This window comes from Equus asinus, chromosome 12 (genome assembly GCF_041296235.1).
Source record: "Equus asinus isolate D_3611 breed Donkey chromosome 12, EquAss-T2T_v2, whole genome shotgun sequence".
Taxonomy (NCBI): domain Eukaryota; kingdom Metazoa; phylum Chordata; class Mammalia; order Perissodactyla; family Equidae; genus Equus; species Equus asinus.
In genome coordinates, this window is record NC_091801.1 from 41,110,477 (window position 1) to 41,134,719 (window position 24,243).

Below are 24,243 nucleotides of genomic sequence, written 5' to 3' on the forward strand. Positions count from 1 at the left end.
CCTCCTTTTTTTGCTGAGGAAGACTGGCCCTGAGCTAACATCCGTGCCCATCTTCCTCTATTTTATGTGGGATGCCTGCCACAGCCTGGCTTGAGAAGCATTGTGTAGGTCTGCCCCCGGGATCTGAACTGGAGACCCCAGGTTGCCAAAGTGGAAGGTGTGAACTTAACCGCTGTGCCAACGGGCCGTCCCCTGAACATCTTTTCATGTGCCTGTTGGCCATCTGTAAATCTTCTTTGGAAAAATGTCTGTTCATATCCTCTGCCCATTTTTTGATTGGATTGTTTGTTTTGTTGTTGTTGAGTTGTGTGAGTTCTTTATATATTTTGGAAATTAACCCCTTATTGGATATATGACTTGCAAATACTTTCTCCTAGTTGGTGGGTTGTGTTTTCATTTTGTTGATGGGGAAGACTTTTAGTTTGATGTAGTCCCGTTTGTTAATTTTTTTCTTTGTTTCCAGTGCCTGAGGAGACATGGTATTCAAAAAGATACTGCTAAGACTAATGTTGAAGAGCATACTGCCTATGTTTTCAGCTAGGAGTATTATGGTTTCATGTCTTACATTCATCTCTTTAATCCATTTTGAGTTGATTTTTGTGTATGGTGTAAGATAATAGTCTACTTTCATTCTTTTGCCTGTGGCTGTCCAGTTTTCCCAACACCATTTATTGAAGAGACTTTCCTTTCTCTATTGTCTGTACCTAGCTCCTTTGTCGAAAATTAGCTGTCCGTAAATGTGTGGTTTTATTTCTGGACTCTCAGTTCTGTTCCATCGAGCTGTGTGCGTGTTGTGTACCAGTACCATGCTGTTGTGATTACTGTAGTTTTGTAGTATGTTTTGAATTCAGAGATTGTGATACCTCCAGCTTTGTTGGTTTTTCTCGAGATTGCTTTGGCTTGTTGTTAGTTTCTAATGTAATACCGTTGTGGCCAGAAAGCATAGTTTTTATTATTTGAATTCTTTTACATTTATTGAGACTTTCTTTACGGCCAATCTTACCGTCTATCTTGGTCAGTGATCCAGTTGTATTTGGGGAAAATGTTAGGTAGAATGTTGGTTGATAGAGTTATTCAAGTCTTCCTTTACTGATTTTTCTGTCTACTTCATTTGTCATTTATTGAGAGAAGGGTATTGACATCTATAATAGTGGCTATAATTGTGGATTGGTGCAGTTCTTTTAATTTTATCATTTTCTGTTTTATGTATCTTGAAGTTCTGTCATTAGGTGAATATGTATTTAGTGTTGTTCTTCTTTTCCATAGAATTTGACAGTCTCTACCTTTTCGTGACAGTCTCTATCTTTTCATGTTTCAAAAATCTCTACCTTTTGATTTTTTTTACAGCATTCACAGTTAAAATGATTACTGGTTGTTGTGATTAAAGTGGTCAAATGCACCATTGTGCTATTTATTCATTCTCTCTCTTATTTGTGATCTCTTTGTATTTTTTTCTACCTTCTTTTAGAAGGCAGAAAATTTTACATTTTCTAATTCCATTTAATCTCCTTTTTTCACTTGTTAGGAATAAGTCAATATTCTTTTCATATTATCTGTACTCTTTGTTTTCTTTATTTTATAAGTTGTTTTAGGGTTTATATTAGACATCTTTCACTTATTACGCTCTACCTTCTGATCATATTATTATCCTTCATGTATAGTATAAGCTCATTACAATAGTTTACTTTCATTTCACCTTTCCTAGATTTTAGGTTATTGTGGATATACATTTTATTTCTACATATATTAGTAACCCCACATGCATTGTTACATTTTTGTTTTAACCGGTCAGTAATGTTTTAAAGATATTTAAAAATTAGGGAAAAGTGTATTTTGTATTTACTCACAAACTTTCCGTTTCCAGTGCTCTTTATTTCCTTGTGTATATCCAGATTTATAGTTGGTATCATTTTTCTTCTGTCTGGAGGATTTTCTTTAATATTTATTATAATGCTGGGCTGCTGGTGATGAATTTTAGCTTTGATATGTCTGAAATAGTATTTATTTCATTTTCATTTCTGAAATGTATGTTCACTGTATATAGAATTCTGGGCAACCATTATTTTTCTTTCAGCTCTTTAAAGGTGTTGCTCCGTTGTCTTCTGGCTTTCATTCAATCCAGTGAGAAGTCTGCTGTAATTCTCATTTTTCTTCTGTACACGTGTCTTTTTTTGGGCTGCTTTTAAGTTTTTTCCTTATCACTGATTTTAAGCAGTACGATTATGATGTGCATTGGTGTAGTTTTCTTTGTTTCTTCTGCTTGGGGTTCATTGAGCTTCTTGGAAATATGAGTTTATGGTTTTCATTAAATTTGGAAAAATTTCATCCGTAAGTCCTTCAAAATTTTTTGTCCTATCCCTCTCCTCCTTTTTGGGAGTGCAGTTATATCTATATTAGGGCACATGATGTTTTTCTATAGCTCACTGATATTTGTTTTTTTCCAATCTTTCCTCTCTCTCATTTTAGATGATTTCTGTTGTCTTTAAGTTCATTAATCTTCTTCTACAGTGTCTAACCTGTTGATAATTTTAACCATACTATTTTTCTTCTCAGACATTGTATTTTCACTTGTAGATGTTTATTTGTGGTTTGTTTTGTTTGTTTCCTTTTAGATTAACAAAGGTTCTTTTACCATGCTAAAAACATAAAATATACCATCTTAACCATTTATGAGTGTAGCACAATTCAGTAGTGTTAAGTAAATTCATATTGCTGAGGAATAGATTTCTTTTACATCTTCCATATCTCCTTAAAATGCTCATCTTTCATCCTTTTTGAACATATGAACTATATTTATACTAAGTGTTTAAACATTCTTGCCAACTATTTCTGTCATCTCTGGGTCTGTTCATATTGATTGATTTTTCTTTTCATTTTAGGTCTTATTTTCCTGTCTCTTGCATATCTGGTAATTTTTTTTTGTCAAGTGCCACATATTGTGAATTTTATTTTCTTAGTTGTTGGAGTTTCTGTATTTTTTTTCTAAAATATTTTCAGGCTTTGTTTTGAGATTCAGTTAAGCCATTTGTAATCAACTCTGCCATTTTGAGGCTTGCTTTCTTGCTTTGTTAGGTGGGTCCAGTACAACTTTTACTATAGGACTAATTTGGTCCCAACACTGATGTGATACCCTTTTGAGAATGTCCTTGTATTAGGAGGTTTTTTTTATTTGGCTAGTGGGAATATAGAGTATTACCAGCCCTGTGTGAGTTCTGGGATGGCTAGCTTGAATCTTTCTCATGGTCTTTCACTGGCCTTGAGTAGTTTCCTCACACACCTGCATTGATCAGTACTCATTTGGAGCTCTTCCTGTGCAGATCTGTCTTCTCTCATACTTCATCCCATAAACGCTCATAAGATTTCCTTGTATGAACTCTGTATCTTTAGCTCCTGGAACCAGCAGGCTCCGTTTGGGTACTTCCTGCCTGCACACAGCCTAAAAATTCTCTCCAGGCTGTAAGCTGGGGCAATAATATGGCTCACATCTTTTGTTTCATTTCTCTCAGAGATCATTATCTTTCACTGACTGTTGTCTAATATCTGGACACCACTGTATGTTTTGTCCGGTTTCTTAGTTGTGTGTGGTGGGAGGATAAGTCTTGTTGTTTTCTTTTTAATCCAGTTGTTTTCCCCCGTCATTGCTAGAACCCCAAATCTCAAAAATACTGCATCTTGATAGCAGATACATACAGATGTAGTAAAACTACAAAGAAAAGCACAAGAAGGATAAATTCTCAATTCAGAATAGTGGTTACTTCTGGGGAAGCTGGGAGAAAGGGGAATGTGATAAGGTATAAAAAGAGACCTATAGGGGGCCAGCCCCATGGCCGAGTGGTTAAGTTCATGCTCTCCACTTCCACGGCCTGGGGTTCGCTGGTTCGGATCCTGGGCATAGACCTACACACTGCTCATCAAGCCATGCTGTGGCAGCCTCCCACATAGAAGAACTAGAATGACTTATAACTAGGATATGGAACTATGTACTGGGGCTTTGGGAGAAAAAAAAGAGGAAGGTTGGCAACAGATGTTAGCTCAGGGCCAATCTTCCTCACCAAAAAGCGTGCAAAAACAAGACCTATGACTATTTTTATAATATTTTATTTCATAAGCAGGGTATTGGGCACATAGGTATTTGGCTTAGTGTTAGTCACATTTAATATCAGTCCTGAAATATTTCACAATTGAAAGATTTCAAACAGAACAAAGGATTAAGTTTTTTAAAAAGACAAACTGGAAATACTAGAAGAAAAAGCAGGTATGTCTTAGTGGTGTCTATAACCTTGATTGAACCTTTTACTCCCTCTACAAATGGATGTATAATATGTAAGAAATAGTCTTCAAATTAATATTATCAATCATTCATAAAAAACACTGAGCCGGTCTTGTGCCCATTTCTTTGATTTTTGCTCTGAGAAGTTGATATGGAGAATATATGTATTTCCAGACTGTTCTTGACTTTTAGAAAAGTTTAAGGCAACTTGACTGAAGTGAGCCAACTAGAATCCTGAGTAGGGAGAATGAGGTCACATTCTGTGGATTCATTCTTCCAGGTCTGCAAAACAGTAAGAAACCATTTCCTCAGTACTAGAGGGATCAGATAGCAGCAAGACTCGGAAAGCTTCGCCAAACTGTCTTCTGTTTCTACCATATGCCTCCCAGAGGAACCAGAACTAGCAATTCTAATGGCCTTGCACAGTTGTAGGAGAACTCCTGCCACTACCATGCATGTATCTATGACTTTCTCTCCTTTATATTTTCCCCTGTGAACATGAAGGACTATAGTAGTAGTTAATTATGTTTTCCGAATATTTCTGATTCTCTGCCTTCCAGGACATGGTAGGACTGCAATTCCCAGATTCTTGGTTTGGGTGGGGTCATGTGAATAGTTCTGGTTAATAAAGTATAGGTGGAAGAAATCTGTGTCACTTACAGACTAGAGCTTTTCATTGCTGGTGTGAGGCCCTTCAGAATCTTACTTCCTTTTGTCACAGCAACCTGCAAGTTTCAGTTTGGTGGCTGCTCTCTCAGCCTGGGTCCTGGAATTAGATAAAAACTAGAGTTCCCAGATGATCCTTGATGAGATTATGATATAATCAAGAAATAAACCTTTGCTTAGAAAGTGCTAAAAATTCCTTTGTATCATTCAGTTCAAATGTCCCTTCAGAGAGGCAATCCTTGACCACACAGTCTAAAACCCACCACAAATATCAGTTGCTGTCCAGCACAATCCCCTGTTTAATTGTCTTCATAGTACTCTTTACTTTCAGAAATGGTTTTATCTATCTGCACTTCTTTATTCTATTCCCCACCCCCTGCCCAAAAAAGCCCCCAGAATACTCCATGAGAATAGAAGACTTGCCTGTTTCATTCACTGCAGTATTCCCAGCACTTTGAGGATAGAGAGACATGAAAGAATCAGATTAGCCTAATTTTTATAGGCCATGGTAAGTGCAATGTGAAGTCACTGAAGGGTAATGAGACTCTGACTACTTTTGGAGAATGGACTGGAAGCGGGCAACAGTGGAAGTGAAAGTAGATCAGTCAGTAAACTCTAGCATTGTTCTAGGCAAGATAAAGGGGGGTTGAACAAGTATGGTGTTTGTAGATCAAAAAGATAGGTCTTGTTTATGTGGGAATTAGGGAAGAGAAGCATCAAGAAGACTCTTAGGTTGCTGGCTTTAATAACTAGATAAATGGAGGTGCCATTTAATGAGATGGGGAATATAAGGGAAGAGCACTTTGGGGGGACTGTGGCAGAGAGTTGGATATCTAGAATTTCCTTTTGACTATGTTATGAAGACAGCCTAGTCAAGATATCAATTAAACAGCTAGATACTGTCCATGAAAATAATCTATAACCAATCTATAAACGAAAATTTGGGTGAATTTGTTCTGAGCTGAAATCTGAGGACCATGGCCCGGGGCCTTTCTTCCCACAGGAAGAAAGGGCACCAAAGAAGTGAGGTGTACAGAGTGGTTATATACCCCCAAGCAGGACGTTTCACATATGATTGAAATGTCCCTCCCACAATAGTCACAAGATTGCCCTGTCAGCACAGCACTTGATGGACACAGCAGGTAGTAGGTCTGCTATCTCAGAGGGCGTAGCAGGAGGCAAGTCTGTTGTCTCCAGCTGGGCAGTCACAGGTGAGCACAGCAATCAGTTTCTAGCCTAAGGAAAGACGCTTAAGCCTTAAGGAGATGCCAACTTTGGGAGAGGGAGGGAAGTTGCACCTTTATCTCAAGGGCCTTTGTTCTTGCCATAGGGAATATCTAAAGCAGATATACAATGCATGCTCAACAGCCACGGTCAGGGCCTTTTGGAAAGACAAGGTCAGGCCGAATTAGGTTTACACCAAATGGCTTCCTCATATTCTCCAATATATCCTATTGCTTGCCATTTTTATTTGTCAATACAAACAAGTTGAACTCAGATTTGGGATGCAGATATAAACCTGAGAATTTATAAACCATTTAAGATCACCTGTGTTGGGGAAGTGGGAGAATTCCCCCCCTTTTCCTTAAGGTTCTTATGGCTGGTCAAATAATTTAAAAGGCAGGTTAGCAGGAGAAAAATCAAACAAAGTTTAATAGCATGTATACATGGGAGAAACTCAGGAGAACAGTAACTCAGTCATCTGGCTGAGGCTGCCTGTTTAAATTTCTTCAGCTACAGACAAGGAGGATGTTGGGGGTAGTGATTTGGAGCTTCAAAGGGGAGGAAGGCAACTCCTGGAAATGGAAAAGCAAATGTTTGGTAAATAGAACTTTGATAAGAATGGGCTGAGCAAGGATCCTCCCAGTCTACCAGATACCCAGAGTTATCTAAGGTGATGGCTTGTCCTGGGGACTGGCCTTTATTTTAAATTTCTTTTAGTCAGTTGGGGAGAAGGTGGAATGTTCTTCCTGAGTCTTCTGGGCCTTCATTTTCTTCAGCTTGAAATAATCCACATACCAGAGTGGTGCATCTTGCGGGGGGCGGGGTGGGGGGGGGGTCATGCCCTGAACCCCATCACCTGCATAGGAAAAATAGATTTCAACATTTAGGGGTTAGATAGTATAAGAGGAGCCACTAAAAGTGAGAGAAGCATGGGCTATCCAGAAACCCAACAAGAAAAGTATTTCAAGGAGCAAGTGCTCAACTGCTTTGAATGCTGCTAAGAACTCATTTAAGAGAACAGAGAATTTATATTTTTTTCAGCTTTATTGAGGTATAATTAACATTAAAAAGTTGTACATATTTAATGTATACATTGTGATGAAGTTGGACAATATGCTTACACCCATGATACTGTGGGGACCTGGAATTGGCCACCCCAGGATGTGTCTCTTTGGCATCAGGATTATTTGAGGCTGATTGCTTTTGATAAACTGGGACAGGGAAGGAGGAATGGAACTTGCCCTTTGTTAGGACACGTTTACATTTGTAAGGTTTAAATCTCTATCTGTAAAAGGTGCCTCCCTCTCTGTACCAGGAAGAAGAAAGGCGATGACCTACTCTCCAAAAACTCTTAATCAATACCAAAGGCAAGGACTTAAAATCTGCATTTTATTGTGCTAGTCTGGTAACCTCCTGTAACTGACTTCCCTCCCCCTCCCAACGTTGGCATCTCCTTAAAGATTAAGCATCTTTCTTTAGGCTGGGAACAGATTGCAGCGCTCATCTGTGACCCCCCACCCAGCCCGAGGCAACACACCTGCCACCCTGCAGCGCTCACTGAGACAGCAGACCTATCTGCCGTTTCCATCAAGCGCTGTGCTGACAGAGCAGCCTCGTGACTATTGTAAAAGGGACATTTCAATCACATGTGAAACACCCCGTTTGGGGGTATATAACAACTGTGTGCACCCCACTTCTTCGGTGCCCTTTCTTCCTTCGGGAAGAAAGGCCCCGGGCCATGGTTCCTCATAAAGCTTTGTTTAATTTTCTCTTGCTATTCTGTCTCATGTGAATTTAATTCGTTCTCCAGCTAGACGAACCCCCATTTGGGGAGAGGAAATGTCCTCCTCCCCTACAATACCATCACCACAATCCTGGTAATAAATATATCCATCACCTCCAAAGGATTTCTTACGTCCCTTTGCTTTTGTGTGTGTGTGTGTGTGTGGGAAGAACATTTAACATAAGACTTATCCTCTTAAGTTTATAATGTTGTAGATCTCTAGAACTTATGTATCCTGCATAACTAAAACTTTATGCTGAACAACAACTCTCCATTTTCCCCACTCCCGTCCCCTGGCAACCACCCATCTATTTTCTGCTTGTCTAAGTTTGACTATTTTAGATACCTGCTATAGGAGAAATCATGCTATATTTGTCATTCTGTGACTGACTTGTTTCAGTTAGCATAATATCTTTTTTTTTATTGAGTTAATGATAGGTTACAATCTTGTGTGATTACAGTTGTACATCAATGTTTGTCATTCGTGTTGTAGGTGCACCATTTCACCCTTTGTGTCCGCCCCCCACCCCACCTTTCCCCTGGTAGCCACTAATCTGTTCTCTTTGTCCACATTTTTAAATTCCTCCTATGAGTGGAGTCATACAGAGATTATCCTTCTCTAACTGGCTTATTTCACTTAACGTAATTCCCTCAAGGTCCATCCATGTTGTTGCAAATGGGATGATTTTGTTCTGTTTTGGAGCTGAGTAGTATTCCATTGTATATATATACCACAACTTCTTTATCCATTCATCTGTTGATGGGCACTTAGGTTGCTTCCATGTCTTGGCTATTGTAAATAATGCTGCAGTGAACATTGGGGTGCATAGGACTTTTGGGATTGCTGACTTCAAGCTCTTTGGATAGATACCCAGTAGTGGGATGGCTGGATCGTATGGTAGTTCTATTTTTAGTTTTTTGAGGAATCTCCATACTGTTTTCCATAGTGGCTGCAGTAGTTTGCATTCCCACCAGCAGTGTATGAGGGTTCCATTCTCTCCACAGCCTCTCCAACATTTGTTACTATTAGCTTTAGATATTTTTGTCATTCTAATGGGTGTAAGGTGATATCTCAGTGTAGTTTTCATTTGCATTTTCCTGATGATCAGCGATGATGAGCGTCTTTTCATGTGCCTATTAGCCATCTGTATATCTTCTTTGGAGAAATGTCTGTTCATGTCTCCAGCCCATTTTTTGATCGGGTTGTTTGATTTTTTGTTGTTGAGTTGTGAGAGTTCCTTATATGTTATGGATATCAAGCCTTTGTCAGATATATGACTTGCAAATATTTTTTCCCAGTTAGTGGGTTGTTTTTTTGTTTCAATCCTGTTTTATGTGCCTTGAAGAAGCTCTTTAGTCTGAAGTCCCATTTGTTTACTCTTTCTATTGTTTCCCTTCTCTGAGAAGACGTGGTGTCCGAAAAGATCCTTTTAATACTGATGTCAAAGAGTGTACTGCCTACGTTTTCTTCTAGAAGCCTTATGGTTTCAGGTCTCACCTTTAGGTCTTTGATCCATTTTGAGTTTATTTTAGTGAATGGTGAAAAAGAATGGTCAGTTTCCATTCTTTTACATGTGGCTTTCCAGTTTTCCCAGCACCATTTTTGGAAAAGACTTTCTTTTCTCCATTGTATGCACTCAGCTCCTTTGTCGAAGATAAGCTGTCCATAGATGTGTGGTTTTATTTCTGGGTTTTCAATTCTATTCCATTGATCTGTTCACCTGTTTTTGTACCAGTACCATGCTGTTTTGATTACTGTAGCTTTGTAGTAAGTTTTGAAGTCAGGGATTGTGATGCCTCCCGTTTTGTTCTTTTTTCTCAGGATTGCTTTAGCAATTCGGGGTCTTTTGTGGCCCCATGTAAATTTTAGGATTCTTTGTTCTAATTCTGTAAAGAATGTCATTGGGATTCTGATGAGATAGCGTTGAATCTGTAGATTGCTTTAGGTAGAACGGACATTTTAACTATGTTTATTCTTCCAATCCATGTACATGGAATGTCTTTCCATCTCCTTATGTCGTCATCTAATTCTCTCAGAAAGGGCTTGCAATTCATTATATAGGTCCTTCACTTCCTTGGTTAAATTTACCCCGAGGTATTTTATTCTTTTTGTTGCGATTGTGAATGGTATTCAGTTAGCATAATATCTTCCGGGTCCATCTATGCTTTTACAAATGGTAGTATTTCCTTAATTTTTAAGTTTGAATAATGTTTAATTGTGTGTATATCCCACACTTTCCTCATTTTCTTTATCCACTTGCCTATTGATGGACATTTGAGTTGTTTCTCTATCTTGACTATTGTGAATAATGCTGCAATAAATGTGGGAGTGTAGATATCTCTTCACAATCCTAATTTCAAGTCTTTGCATATATACCCAGGAGTAGAATTGCAGGATCATGTGGTAGCCTATTTTAATGTGGTTGTTTTTGGTGAGGAAGATGGACCCTGAGCTAACACACCTGTTGCCAATCTTCCTCTTTTTGCTTGAGGAAGATTGTCGCTGAGCTAACATCTGTGCTAATCTTCCTCTACTGTATGTGGGATGCTTTCACAGTGTGGCTAGACGAATGGCACTAGGTCCATGTCCAGGATCTGAAACTCCGAACCCCAGGTCGCCAAAGTGGAGCACACGAACTTAACCACTATGCCATCGGGTTGGCCCCAATCTTCCTCTATTTTTTGTACGTGGGATGCCACCACAGAGTGGCTTGATGAATGGTGTGTCGGCCCACACCTGGGATCTGAACCCATGAAACCCCAGCCGCCAAAGCGGAGCGAATAACTTCACCACTGTACCACCAGGCCAGCCTCTATTTTTAATTTTTCTTTTTTTTGAGGAAGACTGGCCCTAAGCTAACATCTGCTGCCAATCTTCCCCTTTGTGCTTGAGGAAGAGTGGCCTTGAACTAACATCTGTGCCAATCTCCCTCTATTTTATATGTGGGTTGCTACCACAGCATGGCTTGACAAGCGGTGAATGTCTGCACCCAGGATCTGAACCTGCAAACCTGGGCTGCAGAAGCGGAGAGAGCTGAACTTAACCACTACACCACAGGGCCAGCCCCTACTTTTAATTTTTTGAGGAACCTCCATACTGTTTTCCATAGTGGCTGCACCATTTTGCATTCCCACCAACAGTGTACAAGGGTTCCAATTTCTCCACATCCTTGCCAACACTTGCCATTTTCTGTTTTTTGGTAATAGTCATCCTAACATTTGTGGGTGATATCTCAATTGTGATTTTGATTTGCATTTCTTATCAGATTTGGCAATATGGAGGTTATTCATAGGAAAACATATGAATCAAAGAGGAGGAAAAGAGAGTCCACGTAGAACTCTCAAGAAGTTTTGCTATGAAAGCAAGCAGAGAAATAGGCTCAGCTAGAGGGATTACGGGGTAAAGAAAAGTGGTGTTTTGTCTTTGTTTTTTTAAGATGAGCGATATTACAACATTTTTTATGATGAAGAGACCATCCAGCCTGAGGAGAGATTGATGATGCAGTAAAGAGAGGGGATACGGAAAACAACTAAACCCCTAACTAGGTGGCAGACGTAGGAGTCCAGATCGCAGCTGGAAAGACTGAACATTAACAGAGGAAAAGCCACTTCCTTCTCTTTACTATGATGCAGAAGATAAATGCAGTTGTAGGAAGGATTGTACATTTCGTGGTGGGATGTGGGAGAAATTCCCTATCTCGTGACTTTTTTCTGAAGTATAAAGGAAAATCATTGGCCAAGAGAGAACATACAAAATAGTCATCGCGGAGAGCGAAAAAGTAAGTTTTCTAAAACCCTGGAAAAGGATGACCGGCTTAAGGTTTGTGATCATGAATTTAAAGAAAGCTTGTCAGCCTGAAAGCCAGTTCTTTGTGGCCAGGAAAGAGGGCAATAATGAAAAGTGTTCTAGAGAGAGCAAATACAGTAATTGTTGTAGCTTCTTATTTACCCTAAATGATCACTTAAAGTGTATAAGTACATTATAATCTATAACAATGTTAAAGAAAATATATAGCTAACAGAAGTTGGCAAGTAGAAGGAGCAAAGAAGTGTGAGAGGTTAGGTGTGTGAGTATCTTCATCTCGCACAGAGTGAGGAGCTAATGTATAATTTTGACAGTTGAAAATCCAAAAAACAGATGTTTGAAGTACTTACCTTATTTAAATTATACGGTTTATCATAAAATAACTAAAATACTAAGAGGAAATAGTTTAAATTTAATCTAAATCCTCACCTGTCATAAGATAAGTGAATCCACAATGTCAAAAGTTGATAAAACAATTAGTGATTGAGATCCTTTAATTTATAAATATGGAGGCAGTCCCCGGAAGAAATAAAAAAAAAAAGTGAAAAGTAATTACCTGTGGAGAACTTTTGTTCCTCATTATTATTTTGTATGACTTGATTTTTTTCATAACAAATGTATGCGTTAGTATACTTTAATAAAATTAAAACAGAAACTATTTAGCTGTGAATGAAGGCCTTGAAGTCAGGGCCAAGCTTTGATACAACTGGGTAGGTTTTGTCGAGGTGACATTTATTTCCAGCCCCTTCCCGTGCCCTCTGATTGGCTCTCTCGGAATTGGTTTTCTCCCAGTATCAAAGGGATTCACTGCCCTCCTGCCCCTGGCTTCCTCCCGCACATCTCTGGTTGTTTTCTGCTCCTCAACTTTGATCATTACAAAATGAGTCTATTCTTGGTCTCATTCTTAAAATGATTTGTTTTTGGCGCTCCGGGGCTCGCGCCCCTGCCTCGTGCCTGCGCCGCTCGTATGTAAATGAGGGCGCGGGACACGGGACGCGGGACGCGGATGGACAAGGGAAGAGAGAGAGTGGCCGCTGCCCTCGCCGCCCGGTGCCGGAGCCCTCGGTGCGCGGCGGAGAGGAGAGGATGCCGGCGGGAACTCGAGTCTTGGCGCCACCGTCTCATGCACTGTGTAGGTTTTGAGAGTATTTTAGAAGGGCTTTATGGACCACGGCTACGAAGAGACCTGAGTTTATTTGAAGGATTGTCTACCATCTCTTGATTCTTCACAGTCAACACCAACAGAGGAACTGTCATCTCAGGCCAGTCCAACACTGAAAGACTGAATGCCAAGCAGAAAATTACCTAAATGCACTCTTTCGAAAGAAAGACCTTCCTCAGAACTGTGATCCTAACATTCCCCTAGTTGCTCAGGAATTAATGAAAAAGATGATACGTCAGTTTGCAATTGAGTATATTTCAAAAAGTGGTAAAATTCAAGAGAATAGAAATGGTTCAATTGGACCAAGTCTAATATGTAAAAGTATTCAAATGAATCAAGCAGAAAACTCCCTTCAGGAAGAACAGGAAGGCCCCTTAGACCTCACTGTGAATCGAATGCAAGAACAAAATACTCAGCAAGGGGATGGAGTGTTAGATCTCTCTACAAAGAAAACCAGCATAAAATCTGAAGAGTCATCCATATGCGATCCTTCTGAAAATTCAATGGCTGGGAGACTACAGAGAAACAGAGAGGACTATGTGGAAAGAAGTGCTGAGTTTGCAGATGGTTTGCTCTCAAAAGCTTTGAAAGACATTCAGTCTGGAGCACTGGACAGAAATAAAGCAGGCATACCTCAAAAAACTTTACTTCTCCACTTAGAAGCCTTACCAGCAGGGAAGCCTGCATCTTTTAAAAACAAAACTCGAGATTTCAATGATAGTTACTCATATAAAGACAGTGAAGAAACTTGTGCAGTGCTGCAAAAAGTAGCCCTGTGGGCAAGAGCTCAAGCAGAGCGCACAGAAAAAAGTAAACTCAATCTACTTGAAACCTCAGGATTAACATTCCCAACAGCTTCCAGTTACCTCCATCAGTTAAATCTACAGAAGATGGTTGCTCAATTTAAAGAAAAAAATGAAAGCCTACAATATGAAACTTCACATCCTACTGTACAGTTAAAAATTCCTCAACTACGAGTAAGTTCTGTTTCAAAACCACAACCTGATGGTCCTGGTCTGCTGGATGTTATGTATCAAGTTTCCAAAACCTCTCCAGTCCTAGAAGGATCAGCTCTCCAAAAACTGAAAAATATACTCCCTAAACAGAAGAAAATAGAATGTTCTGGGCCCGTAACTCACTCAAGTGTTGACTCTTACTTTCTACCCGGGGACCTCTCTCCTTTGTGTCTTAATTCTAAAAATGGAACAGTTGATGGAACCTCTGAAAATACTGAAGATGGATTGGATCGAAAAGATAATAAGCAGCCCAGGAAAAACCGTGGCCGTTATCGGCAGTATGATCATGAAATAATGGAAGAGGCTATTGCAATGGTAATGAGTGGAAAAATGAGTGCTTCCAAAGCACAAGGAATTTATGGGGTACCTCAGGGCACTTTAGAATACAAGGTAGAAGAAAGATCTGGAACACTGAAGACTCCTCCTCCGAAGAAACTCCGAGTACCAGACACTGGGTTATATAGTATGACAGATTCAGGGACTGGCAGCTGCAAAAACAGCAGCAAGCCTGTGTAGATTACTTGTTAGGAAAGTGTTTGTACGTGTGTATGTGCGTGTGTTTGTGTGTGTGTGTGTGCACAGGTGTGTGTTTGTGTGTCTGTATACACACACGTGGGAATTACAGATGCTCACTCTGACAGGAGACATGAAAGTTTGCAGTTCAAAAACCACTTACCTGCCTTTTGAAAAAAAGTTTTATTCAGGGTTTTCACTGTGGACAGAATTATATAGTTGCTTACTTAATTCTGATAGTTTGTATTTAATCCTTGTATAAATAGGTGAAAAAGATTCAGGTTTTCTTTAGTAGTCAATAGCATAAAGCGTTGTGGGAAAACAAGTAATTGTCAAGTGAAACATTTTTATAGGTGAAAGACCACCCCAGCCATTCAGTTAAACCATCTTATAATGGAAATATGCTATTAATAGTTTTTAAACATTTTTACCTAACATACTTACCGTTACTGTAAGTACGTCAAACAACCAATCAGAGTTTAAATACGCAGCTATCTCCATACTAAGAAAAATTAATATATACAGTATTAGGACACTACAGTGCATTCTATGAATATAGAATATGAATATGAAATGCACTCAAGTGCATCCACCAGGAATAGACAAGAAAACCTTAAATGATATGTATAATGAAATTTAATATTTATCATTTAATAGTTGTTTTAGCAGGAAGTTGGGGTTTATAAGGTATACACTTTTTGAAAAAAACTGACACATTGTTAACCCCAGGAGCTATAAAATCCTTTAACATAAGATGGAATACTAAGAACAAAAAGTAATTTAAATTTAATTATTAAAATAATTTAATTTTGTTTTTCATTTGAAAAATAAGCTCATGCGTAAGATTAGAAAAGAAAGTTGCAATGCAACTTAGAGCATGTTTATAATGTGCACAGACAAAGCTTGAGAATGATCATTTTGGTTTAAATGTGCTGGTTGGTTGATGTTATGACTACTTTAAGTTTTAAGGATTGTGACAGACTCCTACTATTGAAAAACCTCAGTGTAACTATAGTATATTTGCTGCTGTGACATTTCAAAACATTTTCAGTTTATCAAAATGAATTACAGATTTCATTTTGGTGGGCGATACATTATCATTTTGGTAATAACCAAATTTGCAGTTTGTTCAGGGTCTTAAATGGATTTACAAATATTTAACACTGAAGCTGTTTTGAACTTTCAGTAATGTAAACTCTACTAATTGGGCAGTTAGAAGCTGGGCAGTGCATTTTAACTTTTACTAGCCTCATAAAAGAGACCAGTAATTTTTATATAGCAGTTTTAAAATGTGGTTCAGAGTATCCATGTTGGATTTATGGAGTATGCCGTTTTAGTGGTAAAATGTTATAAAGCATGTACCTCCATATAAAGATTGGGGATTTGCTTCATATGTTCACACTTCTCCGAGTGCCCCTTTGCTCTGTTAAAAGTCAGGTTCTGATCATTTTTCTAAGCCAGTTTTCCTAAGTCCAAAAGGAATACTTAAAGCTGAATTTAAAAAATAAGTGCACCTTGTCAAATACTTGTGTTTTTACACTTGTGTTTGTGTGTATCTAATAATCACATATACATGTAATACTAAAGAGATTTTCAGCTATTACATTGAAAAACTGCTTACATATGTATAAGGAAACTGAAGAGAGGAAAATACACAACCAAGTAGATATTTGGTCTCTTCGATCCATACTGAACCCTCTTCAGCAATTAATGTTACCTGCATGCTAGGGTATGAATCCTCTCGCTCTTTTTTATTCCCCCAAGAAAGTATACATAATAGATTGCAAAACAGCAGATGTCAGGGTCATCTTTCTTTTTAAAGAATTAAGCCATATTTTGTGGGGGCCAGAACTTGGATGATTTAATATATTTCCCCTCCCCGCCCCCCGCGCCCCCAGTGAAAAGCAAAGTTAATGTTTCAACACAATTTTATTGACCTCTTTATACAGAATTTTACTTGCAAAAATTTGGGGGCTTGAAGGCATTACATAATATTTATATTGTATTGAGCTTTTTTATTCCTCACACTATATTTACATTAATAAATTGATTGAGAAGTTTATAGTAAAGGGATACTTACAGAACACTTTTATATCATTTAAAAGATGACCTGACCAAAAACTTGACAGGATTCATAAAATCAGGGATCATTTTGCTATTGACTTCACAGTGCTCAGTAGTTTTATAGGTAATATTATAGTTAATTTGCAGCGTTTTAGTACTTGTATTATTTATTTTTGGTCAGAAATAGTAAATTAAACATTTTTTGATAGTTTGTAGGTAATGATGAACTCCTAACTTTTAAAAGAAACAAAATGTTTCTAGTTATTGAGTTCCCTTTTGATTATACAAACTTGGAAAGGCAGGGAAATTTATGGGTTCCTCTTCCCCCCCAGTGATTCCATTAAGATATTCTCTATGTTAAACTTTCAAAGTACTTTATAAATTTAGTTACCAGTTATTACTTATTAATTATTTTCTGAAAAATCCAGTTTCAGCAGACTTTTAATGAAGGTGAAAGCAACCATTATGTGCTTTGTACTTATTTGAATGTTCCTCAAGTATTTTATATTTTAAAAAAAGAAAAAAAAAGAAGGCAAAGGAAAAACAGTGCCTCTGTTTTTAGAAAACTCCTGCTCAGTAAAGTTGTTTAAACCATTTCTGGTAGCTAATGATAATTTTATATTGTATACTAACTTTAGTGAGACTGATTTTTTTAGTTGTTTACAGTACAAATACTTGTATTTGTTTTTTAATGGCAGTATTTCCATTGTCGCAGTAATTTAGTAAAACTCTGGCTGCCTTGATTTTGACAGATTTTGTTAATATAAACTGATTGTTAGGCAATTAGTTATATTTATGCATAAATCAATTGCTCTATAATTCATGAATTATTTATTACAGTATTTTCTAATGAATTCATGTATCTGTCTTGTGTTGTGAATGTACTGTAATTCTCTTCCTACTTTGTGGTGTTATATATCTAAATCTGATTGTATGAATTTTAATTGTTCAGTTAACGTGTTTCTAGGTTGTAATTTGTAGTAAAGCTCTTCAATGCTTTTGCACTTAAATTTAAAAAATAAATAAATAAATAAAAAATAAAAATGATTTGGTTTTGGCTCATGGTAAAGATCAGTAATAATCTAATAACTGAAATTCCCTTCCTCCTCCTGTTCCCATCCCTGCCAAATATTATTTAATGTGTGATCTCATTTAGGGAGATTAGATGGGAGAGTTTTATATGCATGTTTTTGTTTTTTAATCTCAGAAACAGAGGGTTAAATTGATCAGATGCTTCACTTCACGGTGTATTAGTATTATGGTTCATACCAAGTACCTCATGTGATAAATTTATCCCCTTTTATTTTCATCCCCCTCTCTCATTCTCTACCCACCTTGAGAATTTTAACTCTAAATAATGAGCTCAAAAGAATTCATCTCTGTTGGCAGACTGTTAAGGCACTGGGATAGGTAGGGGAAAATTATTTGGGAGTGTGTGAGAAAGAGGCCTTCCCAAGGAACTTCAAATTACACCATCTTTACAGGGCTTGTTTTATTCTTTTTACATAATGATTCAGTAGTCACTATCAACTGGGACTGGAATTAGGATGGACTTTAAATCTCTCGTTGAGATGTTTTCTTATGGCAAGGTCTCATTAACATCATTTAAACAGAGTGTAGCACAACACCCCCAGCAGGTGGGTGCTTAATAAGTATTATCATGCAATGACAATGATGCTGTAAAACTATAGGCTTCAGGTAAGGGTTGATGACTTATTCACCACACACCTTAACCTACATTCTTAAAACACAGATGAAACTCATTAAATTATTTTGACAGTTTTATATGCTTCATCAACATGTTGGATATGGGATAAACAAACGGCCTACAGTTAACTACAAACAATTATTTCCACTATTATTAACGGATGTTCACCAATAACATTATATAACCTACACAACAAAGAGCATCTACTTGCAAGAAATGCAGCACATTGTTTTTTATTTCCTGTATCTCATCTATTCAATACACATTTTTTCCATGAGAAACATTATTGGTGTTAACACTCATCCGAAAGTTCATTACTTAATGCAAACGATTTTCTAGGTAGAGAAAAAAATTGTATATATTTCTGTAGATTAGGGCACGTTTTGCAACATATTTTGTAATTTTCCTCTCAGAAGTATGAAAATTCTAAAGAAAAGATTATGAAATATATTGAAGTAAAACCTCTTAAAGGCAGGAACTAGCTTTTTTTTTTTCAGTATTTTGTACTTCTAAATAGAGTCTGGACTTTATCTTCACATTGTTTTATAGAACTCATATATCTGTATTTTTCTTGAATTTGCATTATTAGGTCCACAAGAGACGTACTTTTTTTTTTTAACTTTTATAAAATACTCCATTTGGGAAAGTCTGTCCTACTAGATTTCAAACAACGTGGGAGCAAGATCTTGTTTGACTTCATCCACGTATATTTTTCAGTAACAAGTTTCAGTGTCTTGCTCATAAATATTGCTTAAATAAAGCATGAATGCAAATTTTTCTTTCTGTAGTATTTTATACTTGTTTTAAAATAAGTTGAAAAGGGTTTAATTAAACATAGAAGTAGCTCCCCTCCAAAAATTTCTCTCCTTCACTATTTGTGATCACTAAGAGGAACCAGAAAGAACAACTCCCCAGCGAGACAAGTGAAATATAAAAAGAGTAAGAGAAAGAAAAAGAAAGGAACCTTGTCTTCTATACCACATTCACTTAAGACAAAAATAGGGAAGCTATTTTTTAGCTTGAAAATAATGTTATGTATTCTATGCTACAGATATTCAATTTTCTATCCTACGAAACACTACTGTTCTACTAGGAGGCAGTGTAAGTGTGAGTCCTGGCTCTGCCGCTTGTTGTGAGACCTTGGTTAAGCTACCCGACCTTGCCAACCCTTCCCGTCCCGGTCCGTAAAAGGTAGTAGCATCTACCTCCACAAGCGATTGATCGAATAAGGCTGACAACACAGCGATGACACGTGCCAAGCGCTCCTATGGCACCTGTCATCACGAGCAGCAGCTCAGTGAAGTTCGTTATCTCAGCGACTCGGTGCGTCAGTGCAGTACACGTAGAAGCACACTGATGGGAATGCGTAGGTTGAATTTCATTACACAGGTTAGTATTAGCCAGGCATTTTACTAGCTGGACTCTGAGTATTGTTTAATCTCACTGTGTTTAATTAGCCAAATTCAAAATTAGTAATTCTGCGCTCAGGTTATCTCATTCTCCACGGCGCGGTCAGAGAAGACACTGCCTCTTGAGGACCGCAGACTGCAGCGTTTGCAGTGCGCGTTTGCTGTGGCGGAAGAGAACACCGGACGTTCAAGCCCGGGCTCAAGCCACGATCTCTCAAACCATGAAGACATCCGCAGCGAATTTACCAAAAATAAAAAAAGGCAGAGCAACACCGACATGTCAATCTTCTAAAGCTTCCGAAGCCGCTGCCAGAGTCCAGGGCGCTGGCGCGCTCGCGGCATTGCGACAGGGGCGGGGCCGCAGCCGTAAAGCAGCGTCCCAGACCACGTGGGTCCAGGGCTCGGGAGCTGCTCCGGACCCTGCCCCGGGTTAGCCTGGCCAACTTAAAGCCGAATCCGGGCTCCAGGAAACTGGTAAGTGGCTGGTGGCGTTGCGGGCAAGCACTGGCGCACGGGGCGATGGAAGCGGCCCTGCACTGCCCGCGCTTTCCGGGGACTGCTTATTCCAGAGGGTATTGGGATGGAGGTAGGGTTTCTGAGTCCCTGTTCTCCTTAACTGCAGAGGAAAATCTTCTCGCGTGGTCTCAACTCGTAATACGGTTTATACTTAAAAGCGTAACTATGCTAGGGCGTAGGAGCGAAGTCGCACTGCAAAATGATTGTCCCGTTCAAAATTGGAATTAAAGTGAAGGACTTTTCCAGTATAGCTTCATGGGAAAGAGTTGAATTGATTTATTCCGTTAGATGTCTCTTCAAATCACTAAATACAGCCAGAAAAGCTGTTAGGTGGCGTACTGTAATTTTGAAAATCAGTCCGTTGCCTTCGTGAAGTGACAGGAAGTAAATTAAGAAAAATGTTTTCTTTATTAAAAATTAATCTTTAAATAAAATAATATATGGGTAGCAATGACATATTTACAATTCCAAAATAAAATTTCTTAACTATCATGTAAGCTTTGTTTGTTGTGGATGTTTAACTCTAGGTTTTTTTCCGTTCGAGCCTGTTGTAGAATCCTTATCCCCATCCCATCCTTGGAAGTTTGCCTTTGAAACACAGCTTGCACTTTGGTTGCAAGAATTAGGTACATCTTCAGAGGCAAAGATGCTGATTTAGAGTGTTTGGACGCTAGAGCGGCTAGGACAGTGCTTGGCACAAGGTAGTGTTAGCTAGTACTGGTTGGTTGGATGAATAAATGGTGTAACAAAAAATATACAACGAAAAGATGAGATACAGTTTATAAAAAGGCATCTGTAGATCATAAAACTTTGTTCTTTCCTTTAGGAAAGACGACCGAGGGGGCGGAGAAGAGGTAGAAGATGTGGCAGAGGCGACAGATAAAGGAGAACGACAGAGAGGAACCCGGCCCCGACTGGGCTTTGAGGGAGGCCAGACTCCATTTTACATACGAATCCCAAAATACGGGTTTAATGAAGGACATAGGTAGGTTGTTCTGCTTTTTAAAGTAGAAAGCCCTGTTTTTCGCTGAGAATCACCTAAAAAATAGCTTGGTAGAAATTGATAGTCACTTTGAAGCAAACTTTTGCCCCTGTTCCTCTGAAGCATCTTTAGTCGTGCGATTAGTTTGGAATAGTAGGGAAAAAAGCCCAGACATTGAGCCTGCAAAATGGAGATAATGATGCCTGTTCTCCTGGTTGTTTAGAGGCTTAGCAATAATATATATAAAAACCTGGCTCATTGTGATTACCCAATAAATGACAACTACCATGGTTACTTTGAGTTCCATTAATGCATAATTCAGATAGTGGGTTAAATTTTCCCCAGATTTGTTTGTTGATTTGTGTAAATGAGAAGTAAAATGCTTAAGAGGCAAATTATTTTTAGCAAAATAAAGGAAATACTGGTTTTGTTTCGTTACCAAAAATCAAGCAGTATAACGTTTCTGTTGTAGTCAGGAGGGTCTTATTTTGTTACCATCTAAATTGTTGGAGGAAAATAGAGAACAAAACTTTTAAGTTGATTTGGAGAACTTAGAGGAAGAGAGTTGCGTTTTCCAACTGTTACTCTCTTGTTTTGTAGCTTCAGACGCCAGTATCAGCCTTTGAGTCTCAACAGGCTGCAGTATCTTATTGATTTGGGTCGAGTTGATCCTACTCAGCCTATTGACTTAACCCAGCTTGTCAGTGGGAGAGGTGTGACCATCCAGCCATATAAAAGGGATTATGGTGTCCAGCTGGTAGAGGAGGTAAGTCTGGATTAGTATTTTTGGAGTTAGATAGGAGGCTATTTCTGATTTTCATATAATCTATACTCTGCCTCCTTTGTTTTTATCCCTTTTGAATTGTTACAACCATTACATAGTGGTGATTGTGTTTATACTCAGTTGTGGTTTTAGAAAGCCAGCATGATCACGATACTCAGTTGTGGTTTTAGAAAGCCAGCATGATGACGTCGAGGGGCCTCTGTTCCCATGGTCCGGGAATGCTCTTCTCCCGTGTGTCCGTTCAGCTTGTTCCCTCCCTCCCTTTGGTTCTCTGTTCAGATCTGATAATATCAGAAAGGTCTTTTTTGATTTTCTTTTATAAAGGAACACTCAGCCCCCACCCGCTTCCCCCACAGTCGTACTCTGTCTGCATTACTCTGCCCGAAGTATTTTTTCTTTGAATATATGAACACCTGACATTTATTACTAAGTAATGCATTTATCTTTCATTGTCTTCCTCAGTGTGATGTAAGTTCTTTGAGAGCAGGTACTGTGATTCATTCCTATGTTTGCAATACTGGAAATATTGGCTCATGATAATAACTCAGTATTTATGGAAGAAAGGGATCAAATCCAATTCTAATCGCAGTAAAGGACTTTTCTATTTATAGAAATTGGCCAGGAATTTCATAAGCAAATAAACGTGTTGTTAATTAACTACTCCTCCTTCTTGTTGTCAGTAATGTAACTGTGTGAGTAACTTAGTGTCCACTAGAGGGAGGCATATGTTTACGGAAAAACCTTTTAGATTCCTTTGAAAAAGTAAACCTTACGGATAAAGGATTTTCAAATAAGATGATTTGAAGATAGATTACCAAATATGCGATTAAGTCTCAGTATCCTACTCTGGGTGTATAAGGGAATGCACATGTAAATTGACATGGAAAAATCCGTGACCTCTTCAGCTGTTAAACTGCGCATCCCAGCAACTCACAGGTATGTGTCTATTAAACTAACAAAAATAATCCTGAAAACGACACCAGGGCAGTGGTTGTGTAAGTACAGTTCCACGTCGTTTACAGCTCTGTAAATTGATTTCAGATTTGTAGTAAATAGTGGATAATAAGACTTTCTGATTCTTCAGCATAAAATTACCAATTTGGAAAGATATGTTTTCAAGGAAAAACAAAATAAACCTAACTGATAGAAAGACATTCCTAAAAATGCTTTTATAATACTTAAAATACTGAAACTAACCCCAATGTCCAAGGATGGGGAGTGGTCAAGCAATCTATGGAATAGTAATTAAAAATCACAAATTATAGGGGCTGGCCCTGTGGCCTAGTGGTTAAGTTTGGCGCCCTCCCCTTCTGTGGCCTGGGTTCAGTTCCTGGGTACAGACCCACACCACTCGTCGACGGCCATGCTCTGGCAGCAACCCGCAGACAAAATAGCGAAAGACTGGCAACAGATGTTAGCTCAGGGTGAATCTTCCTCAGCAGAAAAAAGAAAAATCACAAATAATATGGCAAGACCTTACTTTATTGAGTCAAACGTACCATAATTATTAAAATGCAGGTCGGTATCATAGATGGAAAAAGTGTATCTTAGAATTGATGGAATATTTTTTAAATATATTAAAGGTTCATAATTGATAAAAGGAACTTGATTGGGAGCCAGCTTGTTTCAACCACACCAAAATAGGAAAAAATTCTTATCACTACAAAAAGAATGGTAATGATGCCATCTTTTTATTTTTGTCAGAATCTGTTTTGAAATTAAAATATAGCACATCCTAACTAAAGTGATCAAAAGTAGAACTTAAAAAAGTTCAGGACTACATTTTTCAGTGTTGACCATGGTAGGGAAAGGTAAAGTTATTTTCTGTCAGTTTAGAGGCTGTAATAAAGTCAATAACGAATGCAAAGTGAATTTCTGTTGTCCTTTGCTCCCTTTTTTCCTAGAGGGGGTGACCCCTCCAAAGCTCAGATATTTTATTCTTTCGCTGATTCTAGCCCACTCGTCCCCCTCTTTAACCTTCTCTTGGTCTCTTGCTTATTAATGGATAGGAAGATAAGTCATGATCTGTATCCTACAGCGTAATGTTGTGGTTAAGAACACATACTGTGGCTGGACTGTCTGGGTTAGAGTCCTAGCTTTGTGATTTTGGGCAAGTTATTTAACCTTTCTGTGCTTCAGTTTCCCCATCTGTGAAGTTGGTTTAGCAATAATTCTGTCATAGGGTTGTTAGGAGGGTTAAACAGCCAACTATTACCGAAGTACTGGGAATGGGTGCTTATATTGGTGTCTACGAAATACATCAAGTGAAAATATAGTCATCTGTGCTCACAGGGAAGGAAAATGGGTAAAAGAAGGGGGCCTAGAAAATGTAAAAGAATTT

The 24,243-nt window shown here is 38.4% G+C and overlaps 1 protein-coding gene and 1 pseudogene across 1 annotated transcript in view; both read left to right on the forward strand.

The window, feature by feature from the left end:
- Nucleotides 1–18,523, forward strand: part of LOC139039813 (ligand-dependent nuclear receptor corepressor-like protein pseudogene) — a 29,855-nt pseudogene extending 11,332 nt beyond the window's left edge.
- The window catches only part of LOC123275588 (large ribosomal subunit protein uL15m-like), an 88,280-nt gene that overhangs the window by 61,304 nt on the left and 2,733 nt on the right, over nucleotides 1–24,243 (forward strand). The window contains exons 4-5 of the mRNA XM_070480897.1: nucleotides 20,963–21,121; nucleotides 21,719–21,884. Of these exons, the coding sequence (XP_070336998.1) occupies nucleotides 20,963–21,121; nucleotides 21,719–21,884 (325 nt within the window). The remainder of the gene's footprint in view (nucleotides 1–20,962; nucleotides 21,122–21,718; nucleotides 21,885–24,243) is intronic.